General features: G+C 47.2%; 1 protein-coding gene across 5 annotated transcripts in view; it reads right to left on the bottom strand.

Moving 5' to 3' along the window:
* Positions 1–8,782, bottom strand: part of ATXN7L1 (ataxin 7 like 1) — a 75,766-nt gene extending 66,984 nt beyond the window's left edge. For 2 of the 5 annotated variants that reach the window (XM_079993609.1, XM_079993610.1), the window contains exons 1-3: positions 8,568–8,782; positions 7,818–7,886; positions 5,550–5,612 (exon numbers count right to left, since the gene is read on the bottom strand). In XM_079993609.1, coding sequence (XP_079849735.1) covers positions 5,550–5,612; positions 7,818–7,886; positions 8,568–8,682 — 247 coding nt within the window. In that variant the 5' untranslated portion in view covers positions 8,683–8,782. The remainder of the gene's footprint in view (positions 1–5,549; positions 5,613–7,817; positions 7,887–8,567) is intronic. The other 3 variants (XM_079993608.1, XM_079993611.1, XM_079993612.1) reach the window with 3 other exon arrangements.
* Positions 8,783–12,192: the final 3,410 nt, after the last annotated feature.

Raw genomic sequence — 12,192 nt, 5'->3', positions numbered from 1 at the left:
CCACCACCACCAACAACAACAACAACCCTAATGGTTTAATTAGTACAGGCGGAATTTGTATTTGATGGAATTTCTCCACATTTGTCTTCCATAAGCAATAGTGAACCTGTGGTCCTCCAGACATTGCTGGACTACAACTCCCATGATCCCAATCGATTGACCATGCTGGCTGAGGGTGATGTGAGTTGGGGACACAACATTTGGAGGGCCACAGGTTTCCCACTCCTGCTTTATATAATACAATTTCACATTCAGAAGGACATGTTTCAAGTCTGCCGAACAAGCTACATGTTCTTCAGTTGGGGTGGGGAGGGAACCCATGGGTTATTTTGCAGAAATGGCGCAGGAGAGTCAAGATACACTAGCTGTTTACGTGAGAGTCTAATTTGTTTTGCTCCAAGTTAACAATGTAAGACAGAAGTGCCTAAAAGGCTCAACATGTCCTGGATATCTCTTTGTTCTCCGGAAATTCTGAGGGTTCTAACTTCAAGCATAAGAATTCTTTACTGCAAGCATGAGGATTCATCCATTCTCTCTGCCACATCCTGCATTGCTGAATGGAAATTTCAACCCGAGGCCTAGGAAAGAGCATCTGCCTTCTGTCTTCTTTATCTTGCCCATTGACCAACTATGCAACATCTATCTCAACAGATGCATAGTGAACACAATAAGTAATAGGGAGGCCTGAGTTTTAACATGCCAAATTTTAATGAGTCACTACAGAGTAATCTATAGTTTGCATTTGTTGCACTGGAGATCAGTGTTCTGGTCTCTTACAGGGTGCTATAATAATCTTCCTTTTGCATATTTTATTTTATAATAATCTCACACATTCACACTTAGCCATGATTTGCGCTATGTGGAAACCAACCAATACTCTGCAACAGGGAAAATCTAAATTTTCTTAAAGTAGCAGATGAAATAGTATTGTTCAAGAAAAAGGGAACGACAAAGAGCAATTATTCTGCTCAAGACTATTAGGGAAAGGAGACAGCCTCAGCCTCTCTCTAACTTAAAATGAGAATTTATTCACACAGTGTACTTGCATATTATAAGGGCCAGGTTGATCTTGGGAGATCTAGGTTCCCCAATAAATGACATGCAACATGCTGAAAAAATACATTAGGAGTTTCCCTCCAACACAGATCTGAACTACTTTCTTCATTTTCAAGATGTTTTACAAAGATCAGTCAAGCTCTTCCAGCCTTGAAGAAGCCAGCAGGAGATGCCTATTTGGTTCCCCGACTCACAGCATCAAAGCCAAGGAGCCAGTTCCTGCCACTCCAGACACAGAGGTTCAGTAACAATCTCGGTGCCGAGTCAAAAGAATTTCTCAAGTGAAGTGCTACAAAAACAGCAAATGCACAGCTAACCCTAACACTAATCCTAAATCATATCAACACTACCCTGCCTTACACTATGATGGATATGCAAGGTTTCCTCATGTCGGTAACCTTCACTCCAAAGAATCACCTAGGTGAGAAAGATTTATTTTCATTCATGATCGAATCCCCTAACAACTAAAAACAACAACAACCCACAAGCATCTACTCCATATGCACTTATTAAAAGTATCGCTGCAAAACACCACAATGTAAGAGTTGATTCACACACTGTTATGTGGCATAATGGCTAAGGGGTGGGACAGAGCCCACTCCTGAAACTTGTGAAGGCAACCCTAGACAACAAGTCATCGTTTTCAGCCTCCACCCCATCATCTAAAATATAGGAATAATACTGACAGACCTAACATGATTATAATGATTTATAAGGGCGCTTCCAGACTGCTGCCGTTTTCAGGTGGGATTCAATCACACCTAGAAATTCAGGTTACATCATTAAAGTTGATTCAGTGTTCTTGCAGAACAAATCCGTCTGTAGCCACCACCACCTCACTGGACTTTTTGCTGTAAGAAAAGTGACAGGAAAAAGAATTGGAAAGTGGGAAGATAACACTTACTTGACAGAACATTGTCTAACCTCTCTGAAAACGAATACTGAATAAATAGCCAACATCATCTAACCTCCCCACAAACCTTGTGCAAACAAATCAGTATTAAATGTTCAATAAGAGGGTCATCTGGAGGTGACCTAAGATAACATTGTAAGGATTACAGGCAACTCCGAATGACGCATGATCACACACATGTGCACAGCTCAGAACTCGGAAGTAGCCCCAAAACATCATAAAGACGTCATGAAAAGGGATGGAGCGGACTTACACATGCAGAGGTCTGGAACAGAACACCTTCACCAAACAAAGATTGCCTGTACTGCAAGAACACTGGAAGCTTCCTTACACAAAGATCACTGTGCCTTCTTGGTCAGTTCCATCTGCAATGGCTGAGTTTGCATGTAATGCTAAGCCAAACTATGGCTTTAGTGTTACATGTGAACTGGACCACTGACATGATTTAAAGCATGATCTCTCCCAGCCTAGCCTAAAGGTGTCAGGCAACAAACCTGTGAACAACTGTATGCAAAGCTCTCCCAACCAATGACCCTTCGTACTATTTTGAACATTTCAAAGTGCTATATACGTGCCAAGTATCATTTTTTCCGCATTGCCACTGACTGCAAAAGCTGCTCATGCAGGCGGTATACTCATGTGAATAGTGTTAACATCGGAAGTGGCACTTACAGAAGGTACATAGTGGCTTCTGCCCAGGAGCAGATGTGCAAGAAACAGGGAGTTGCTTTTCAATGAAGTAGCTGCTGTAATCTTTCAGGAGCCATAGTTCCTCCACCATGACACTGCTTATGTGAGTAGATCACTTACACACACACACACAGTTATTTCCACATATTAGCCAGTCAGATTCTGTACAAACTGTTTTTCAACCACTGGGTGGTTTGAAGAGATTGCATGGGCAATGCATGCTATCACACCGAAACAAGCAAATTCTGTGCACAGATTACATTTGTATCAAAGAGACTTAAGCACACAGTGCTCTTGGGATGAGGTCTCTGTTCCCCAGGCTTTATTTCTCAAAAGAACAAGGCTCTGGATTCTCTAATGCAAGAAAATCATTTAATATTTAAATTATTAAAATACATTTCAATGTTGTGCAGCAACATATTTTTACAATATATTCAAGCACATGGTCTGCTTAAAAAACAACAACACCCAGTCAAGATACTACTGTACTTCCATTTTATGATAATTTGGGTGTTGTTTTATTGTCCCATTTTCCGTGGATTGTTTTTATATACACCACTCAGAAATGCAAATAACTAAGTGGTATGTAAATGTCTTAAATAAATATTTTGAAAGGACTATTAGATATACCCTGATGCGGTATAATTCTAATCAGAGCAACTCTTTACTAAAGCAGAACTGCGCAATCCACTGCCTCTGTTTTATCAAAGTTTCTCCAAACCAGCCTATCCTTGCTCCCTAGACTGTACTGACAGCCAGTGGCAGAGCTTCATGCTCCAGCACCAGGGGGGGAAGAGCAGGAGGGGCGGGGCTGGTGTGCGTCCCAGGGGCATGGTGCGCCACCTGTGGGGGTGTGGTGTGAGTCCCGGTGTGCGTCCCAGGGGCATGGCGCGTGACCTGTGGGGGTGTGGTGTGAGTCCCGGGGGCATGATACGCCACTTGTGGGGGGGCGCAGCACCAGCACGGGGGGGGGGGCAGCCACAATGGCACCCCACCAGGATTGCACTGCTCCCCCTGCACTCCTCTTCCTCCGCCAGTGCTGACAGCCAAGCCCCATGGACCTCACACATTTGCTACCAAGTCAGAACTCTGAGCCCTAAGACTGACAGGCAGTGTCCCTTGTGGTGTGTGATAACATCAGCGTACAAGCAGAAGCAAGAGCAGGAGGCATAATTCCACGATCCTCCCAACCAACAGAATAACCACTACCACTTAGTAGGGCAGGGGTGGGGCAGCATGGCTGCAAGGTTGAGGCTGCACAGGTGTGAATACTGGACTGGCTCTGCCAGTGTGCTCGCAGAGCCCCAGTTTCAGCCCCCCCCCCCCCGCCTTACCCTGCCTCACTAAGTGGCAGCACAGCACTGGATTACAAACACGCCAAACCCAGAAGTGTGTGTCCCTGTTTGCAAACTTTTTTTGGATTACAACCCATTTTTTTTGGATTACAACCCAAAAAAATTGGGAGGCCCCATTGGTGAACGTGCGCCTTGGGTTACAAACTGTTTTGGTTTACAAACAGACCTCCGGAACAGATTATGGTTATAAACCAAGGTACCACTGTACTCCCTGCCACCTTCAAAATGGGGTTGTTTCCCCAGACTGTGCAAAATAGCTAATGATGAAAGACAGCTAAGTCCTGTGAATGTTTGCTCATAATTAAATCCCACTGTGTTCAAATAAATGTGCACCAGAACGCATCCCAAGAATATAAGCCAGTAGGTCCCTAGTTCAAGTGAAGGCAGTATTTCTCAGCATCCTACCACTTGCCATACGAAAAGATCCATAATAAAATGAAATCCTCAGTTCGCTAAGAATTGACGTGAAGTGTGCTCTAAAAGCACTTTATAGCTGCTAAATATCACCGTAAGATCAAGATGTCAAATGGACAGCATCTGGTGCTGTTCTGGGATCTGGGGATCTGGCCCCCAGAAATTGATATTACAGTAAGCTGCTAGATAAACTGCAAGATAGCCAAGCAAAGTTGCCCACCCATCCCAGTAGTATTTCTAGCTTTGTCTAGGCAGTCTTCTGCCACCCTTCTGATGCCGAGAGAGCCTAGTGCCACAATGGTAGATGTTAAGAGAGTACAAAAAGGGATGTGGGTGGTGCTGTGGTCTAAACCACAGAGAGTACAAAAAGTAGTTCTCAGTTTGAAAGCCTCACTCATTCAATACTGTAGATTATTAATTAAAGTTATTCTCCAACCAAACAACAAGTATAACCAAAGCTCATTTTGACAACTGGACCTTCATGCACACCATTCAACGGCTCAGCTTGAAGGCATGTTATGTTAGCAGGCAAATGCCAACAATGAGGTACATCAACAGCTATGACAGTGTGATATCAGAAAACATGGCATTACTCTGCTCTCTCACACAGGATAAATGCTTAACATTGGTGTGGAGGGACCCCATCAACAGAACTTTGCCAGCCAAACACTTTTCGTTCTCACATAGATTCCTTGGCTAAACTATTCAGGTACTAAATCAAGGGCGATCAACATTTAAGCAAACAACAACCACAACACCTTTTCAAAAAGCTGCCATCAGTTACAAACAATGAAAACAAGAGCCTACAGGTTGCAGCAGATTATATTGTGGAGAAAGGAAACTTTTCAGTTTAGGGCCGACAAAGGGGGTGCGTAAAATAAGCTAGGAATATACTACAGCTAAAAGTAAACTTTTAATATGTTATGTTTACATCATAACATGGTTTAATTTGAATGTAGTAATTGTACTGTGTTTTAAAAGCATAAAGTTTCCACCTCCCTAAGAAATAACTATGGAGGGGCCAGTTTCATCGCAGAAGCAACAATATTTTTAGGGGAGCCATTACAGCAGAATGTGATCCAAGGGCTTTTGCAATGTCAAAGAATATCCCTGGGGCGTACCTCTCAGTTCACTAGATTCATGCAGAAAAGCTGCTTCAGGAAGTAGCGCATCTTGAATGAACCCTACAACAAATATAAAAAAACACTACTGTTTTTAAAGACCCACGTCATACAGGAGCTGAAATTGCGGCAAGCTCAATGACCCTGTCTATATACAAACTAGTGCAAAATACATTCATCCACTAAGTTCTCGGTCTTCCCTTCTACTGTATTATCTCAGTTATCAAAATTTTACATTAATCTTCATATTCAGGGTCATCAAGCAATTCAAAGCAACCGCACAGTACACTTCCTGGGAAATAAGTTCAGTTAAAATATGTGAGGATTTGAATAAGGAGACATATTTAACTCTATTTTAAAAATTGGAGAACATTTTTAGCCTGCAACGTTTATACTACAGTTCAAGTGTCCTCCTATGGACCACACTATGGACCAGGCGGTTCTACAACGGAATTTTCTGAGGTATATCTGGAGGCAGTTATCGTGAGAATTTTCAGCTCAGTCTGATATAATTTGGGAGGCGGATTAATTTGAATTTATGATATATCCTGGCAACAGCAATATTACAAAATGTTATAAAACCCTAACTATCCCCCAAACGTATGCTTGTGATACTGAAAATAATTAATAATATTGGTCCTAGACTTGTGTTAAGATTTATTAGAAACTGATATATCTATACTTGGAGTTGAATTTTTCTTTCAAGGTAAATAATTATGTATCCTAATCTGCTGGTGGAGCATTGATGCCCCTTCCGAAAGCTTCTTAATACCACAAAAACTCAAAAGGGTGTAATAGGAGTTACACCACTGTTCTTGGCTTCAGGGCAGATAAATGGCATGCGGTGTGCAAGCCTGGGAATGTAAGCCTCACAATATTTAATGGGGCTGACTCCCAGTTAAGTGCTAATAGAAATGTACCCTTAGAATGTCATCGTATGGACACCATCAGCAAAACTAAGATTATAATCCTTACCTGCATTTACCTGACAGGAAGCCCCACTAAATTCAAGAGGACTTGCTTTTGAGTAGACACAATTTGATTTATAGCTTTACCTGAGTAAAAACACTTAAGAATATGCTGACAGGTGCCGCTTAAAAAGCTACTAACCTTATTCTCACTCATGCCCACATGTCCACTTAAAAAAAATAGCCCTTGCACAGCTCAGCAGAGTGGAAAAGGAGAAACCCGTGGCTCATCCTGCTTTCGTGTTTGGGCCAGAGTTTGGCACCTGCACCAGCAAGGCAGAATGAGCTATCCACCTTCAATGGTCCTGGAATCTACATGCCTGATATTGATGAAGTATTGCCTCAGCACATTAGTTAACAGGATCTAGCCATTAGCTTGTCCTATCAAGTTCCAAAAATACAGTGTTTTTCTACAACATACACACTAGCTAGTTTCAGTTCTGCTAAAAGAGTGTGTCAAACCCTTGCTCATGCCATCATGAACCCACACAGCTTCTTCAATGTACATAAAATCTGACAAATGCTTGCTGATAAGTCTATGGATCACATTACAAAACAAATCTGTCAATAGGAACTGTCTGCAGTCATAAGTTCTTCCTTGATAGAAAGTATAGGTTTGTTTGCCAACTTCACTCACTCGTAAGCTGCACACATGCTCACAAACCTGGTGCCATATTAACAATTCTCTGAATTACAATTTATGTATGCTTCTTTACAAATGTCAAAAATGCTCATTTAGTTTGAAAAGTTGCCCAAAACTTAAATACTCACTACGCACTGCACCTCTGTGCACCAACAGCTTTATCATCATGAAAACCAAAGCTTATGTTGAATATTGATCCAACATCTGGTTATTATGACAGAACTGTTTTCAGCAACACTAAAAGTAAAACTATGTGATTGCTTGATTCAGCTGTTGCCTTTTCAGCTACAGAATAAGTTAGAAAAAAGAATATGAAAAGCTGACTAGCCTGGAGACGCAGATGAGCAGATATAAGTGTGTACTTACTTGCATATTTGAAACACAGCACTGTCTCAAATTAATAATGGGATAGCCAGTTCCTTATAAAACAAAAGCTGAAGAGAACCATGCAAGTACTGAATATTCATACATGGAACTATCTCAACACATAGGCCCAGTAAGCCTTATTTGTGATTAGATTCAATAGGATCCACATGGCTGTGAAGCCCCAGCCATACTTGGTAAAACAAAAACAAAAAACCCCTGAGCTCTCTAACCAGAGCCACGCGGACAGCAAGGTACAATAACATATGGTCAGACCCCTGTGCCCTTCCTTACCTTCTTTATTAAGCCTCATCACCTCCCTGCTTTTTCCACCCTCTTTTCCAGCATCTTCTAGCTCTATACCTGCAGAAGAGAAGCAAAAGTCAAGGGAGAGCAGAGGCAGAGGCCGCTATATCCGACGAGAGCGCTGAAGAGTTAAAGGGTGCTCCGCTAGCCAGCGGCTGCAAAAAAAGGCAATATGCAACCATCGCTGCATCTGCCAGGCAGGAGCATCCCCCGGGCAGCCTTCAACCAGGCAACAAGCATCCTTCCGCACCCAGCAGCACCCCTGGCCCAGATCGCCCCCCCCCAACCCCCTCCCCAAATGCAACGGCATTCTCCTGCCCCTCCCCCCCCCCGTCCCTCTGACAGCCAGCCACCCAGACAGCATCTTCCTCCTCTCCTGCAGCCGGAGTTGCCCAGCAGGACAGCACCGGCCGGGCACAGAGCACCACCCGCACACATGGATGGATGGGGGTGGCTGGCTGGGTGGGTCTCCATGCAACTGGGTGACGGGGGCGGGAGCAAACCCCAGTGCCACGGGAGGGGGGGGGTCTGTGCAATGCAATGCAAGGCAAGTGCAATGCAATGGGTCGGCGGTGTGCTGGGGGAGAAGAGGCGGCAGGGCATGCATGCATGGAAGCTCCCTCCCTCCCTCCCTCCCTCGCTCGCATCCACCCCGCATGTGCGTGTCCGGGGAGAGGGGCGCCTCCGCGAGCCCCCCACCCCACCCGGCCGGTCCTTGTGTGCGGCGGGCGCCCTTACTGTGCGGGGGGGCGGCGCAATGCGTGTGCGGAAGGGCGGCCTCCCGGACCCAGGCGGCCCAGGGCTGGCCCAGGAACGCCTCGGGACTGGGCACGGGCCGCTCCAGGGCCGCCATGGCGCCGCCGCCGCCGCCGCTCCTCCGGCAAGAGTCTTCCTCCTCCTCCTCCTCCTCCTCCTCTTCCTCCGTCTCCTCCTCCTCCGCGCCGCTCCTGCCGCTGCCGCCGCCGCCGCCGCTCCTCCTCCCTCCTCCTCCTCCTGGCTGCTGCTGCTGCTTCTTCTTCCCCCGTTCCCTTCGGCACAGGCGAGCGAGGAGCCAGCGAGCGAGACACGGGGTTCGAGAACGCCGCACGTCATCCTCGGGACGTTCCGCCGCCCACACGGGGGTAGTGCTCAGCCCTTGGCTTTCCCTATCAGATCGCGCAGGCGCGGTGCGGGGAGGCGAAGCCGCTGCCCTGAAGAGGGCCGCCGCCTCCTCCCGCCCGAGTCCGCGAGGAGGGGAGGCGCGCCGAGAAAGCGGCGGGGGGGGGGAGGGGCGTGGTGGAACGGGCAGGGTGCCAAACCCACGCAGTCCAGTGACTAGAAGACCCCCGGGGGTGAGAGGAGGCGCCGGCTGGACTTTCTTCCCCCTCAGCCGCCGCCTCAGGTGACTCCGCTTCGGAGACCGCGCTGAGGGGACGAGGCTCGGAGCGAGGAATTCGGGTGACAGAGAGCAAAGTGGCGGCGGGGGGGGGTGGGAGGGTCGCGGACCGACGAGGCTCCTTCGCCCGCCTCAGCTGCTGTCCCTCACACGCGGGCGCGTCTCGGTGCTCGGGGTTTCTCGCCCTCCGTGAGGGAAGCGGGAAGAGACACCTGTCAAAAAAAAAATCAAACCCCGAAGCCCAGCGCGCGCTGCGTTGCGTCGCGTGGCGTGACTGGGGGGGGGAGGGGCAGGGCGAGGAAAGTTTTCCTCAGGCTCTCGCTTCACAGCGGGGATCGGTGGCTCCGGAGTCAGGAGGCGCGCTGCTCCTCCGGGGTTCAGACTATCACCCCGACCCATCTGCAGAAGGGGCATAAAGGTAAAGGTAAAGGTACCCCTGCCCGTACGGGCCAGTCTTGACAGACTGTGGGGTTGTGCGCCCATCTCACTTAAGAGGCCAGGGGCCAGCGCTGTCCGGAGACACTTCCGGGTCACGTGGCCAGCGTGACATCGCTGCTCTGGCGAGCCAGAGCCGCACACGGAAACGCCGTTTACCTTCCCGACAGTAAGCGGTCCCTATTTATCTACTTGCACCCGGAGGTGCTTTCGAACTGCTAGGTTGGCAGGCGCTGGGACCGAGCAGCGGGAGCGCACCCCGCCGCAGGGATTCGAACCGCCGACCTTTCGATCGGCAAGTCCTAGGCGCTGAGGCTTTAACCCACAGCGCCACCTGCGTCCCTGCAGAAGGGGCATGGAAGAGATTTAAGAGCCTCGGAGGTAAGACTACCAGGTTGATGGACCAAATGGAATGGACAGTAAGGACTGAAATAAACCCGAGACCAGGAAAAAGGGACGTTGGATGAAAATTGGAAAGTCTATAAAGAAAAATTTTTAATTTGGGGGAATTAGTGTAAAATTAATGAATATTAGGGAAAATGTTGGAATGAAACTGTCCGGCTTTAGTAGAAATGATATAAGGAGTTATGTACTAATAAGCATTAAGGGACGCAGGTGGCGCTGTGGGTTAAAGCCTCAGCGCCTAGAACTTGCCGATCGAAAGGTCGGCGGTTCGAATCCCTGCGGCGGGGTGCGCTCCCACTGCTCGGTCCCAGCGCCTGCCAAACTAGCAGTTCGAAAGCACCTCCAGGTGCAAGTAGATAAATAGGGACCGCTTACCAGCGGGAAGGTAAACGGCGTTTCCGTGTGCGGCTCTGGCTCGCCAGAGCAGCAATGTCACGCTGGCCACGTGACCCGGAAGTGTCTCCGGACAGTGCTGGCCCCTGGCCTCTTAAGTGAAATGGGCGCACAACCCCAGAGTCTGTCAAGACTGGCCCATACGGGCAGGGGTACCTTTACCTTTACCTTTACTAATAAGCATTAAGTTTTAAATTTCAAGGTGTTTTACGGCAAGATAAGGTTAAACAAAGTAACGCAAATTTTTAGCAGTAGTGTTATAGAATTAGGTAAAATTGGATTATGAACAGGTGAGAATGTAAAGTTACAATATATTAAGATAAATTATTAAGATAAAAGCAAAACTGGAAAGGATTTGCTGAAATTGCTAATTAGAATACAAAAAAGGGAGGTGCGAGGAGGTCAGGGAAACAAGTAAATGAAAGACAAGACATGGAAAGATAGAAATGTTTTTAATTGTTTTTATTTTTTTGTATTTTGTATTTTTCTTACTTTTTTTCTTTTTTTCTTTATTTTTGTAACATTTTTGAAACTTTAATAAATATTATTTTAAAAAAAACAAACAAACAGAATATCGTCCCGACCACCGGGAGAGCGGAGGGCTCCCTGCAGGGAGATGGGAGCTCCTTACAGGAAGGAGTGTCCGCTTCTTCGGAGAGCTTCCTTGCTGGCATGGGTTTGGGTTTGGGTTTCCCTAGCTCAACATCAAAAAAACGAGGATCATGGCCACTGGGCCCATCGCCTCCTGGCAAATAGAAGGGGAAGAAATGGAGGCAGTGAGAGATTTTACTTTCTTGGGCTCCATGATCACTGCAGATGGTGACAGCAGCCACGAAATTAAAAGACGCCTGCTCCTTCGGAGAAAGGCGATGGCAAACCTAGACAGCATCTTAAAAAGCAGAGACATCACCTTGCCGACAAAGGTCCATATAGTTAAAGCCATGGTTTTCCCAGTAGTGATGTATGGAAGTGAGAGCTGGACCATAAGGAAGGCTGATCGCCGAAGAATTGGTGCTTTTGAATTATGGTGCTGGAGGAGACTCTTGAGAGTCCCATGGACTGCAAGAAGATCAAATCTCTCCATTCCAGTGGCGTAACGTGGGTTGTCAGCACCCGGGGCAAGGCAAGTAATTTGCGCCCCCTAACCCGTGGATTTGCGCCCCCTAACCCTACCCCTAACCCTAACCCCCAGATGTTGCGCCCGGTGCGGCCGGACCCCCCACGCTACGCCACTGCTCCATTCTGAAGGAAATCAGCCCTGAGTGCTCACTGGAAGGACAGATCGTGAAGCTGAGGCTCCAATACTTTGGCCACCTCATGAGAAGAGAAGACTCCCTGGAAAAGACCCTGATGTTGGGAAAGATGGAGGGCACAAGGAGAAGGGGATGACAGAGGACGAAATGGTGGGAACAAACTGCGGGAGTCGGTGGAGGACAGGGGTGCCTGGCGTGCTCTGGTCCATGGGGTCACGAAGAATCGGACACGACTAAATAACTAAACAACAACAACAAAGGACCGGGATGAAGGTAAAACGCAGTCTGGAGTGAGGGGCATGGGCATAGCCAGGATTTATGGGGAGGGGGGGTTTGGGGGGGACAGAACCTCAGTTAGTTAAGTATTTTGATTCTGCATTTTGTGTTTTTGTATTGTGGCTTCATCCCATGAACCTGCGGGTGTACAAATTTGAATGAATCAACAAATCAGCTCATGGGGTTTCATCCACCTGGGAAGGCAGCCCATCTAAGAGAAGGAAAA

Source organism: Podarcis cretensis (genome assembly GCF_951804945.1).
Source record: "Podarcis cretensis genome assembly, chromosome: 10".
NCBI lineage: Eukaryota > Metazoa > Chordata > Lepidosauria > Squamata > Lacertidae > Podarcis > Podarcis cretensis.
This window is presented reverse-complemented; position numbering and strand designations above follow the sequence as displayed.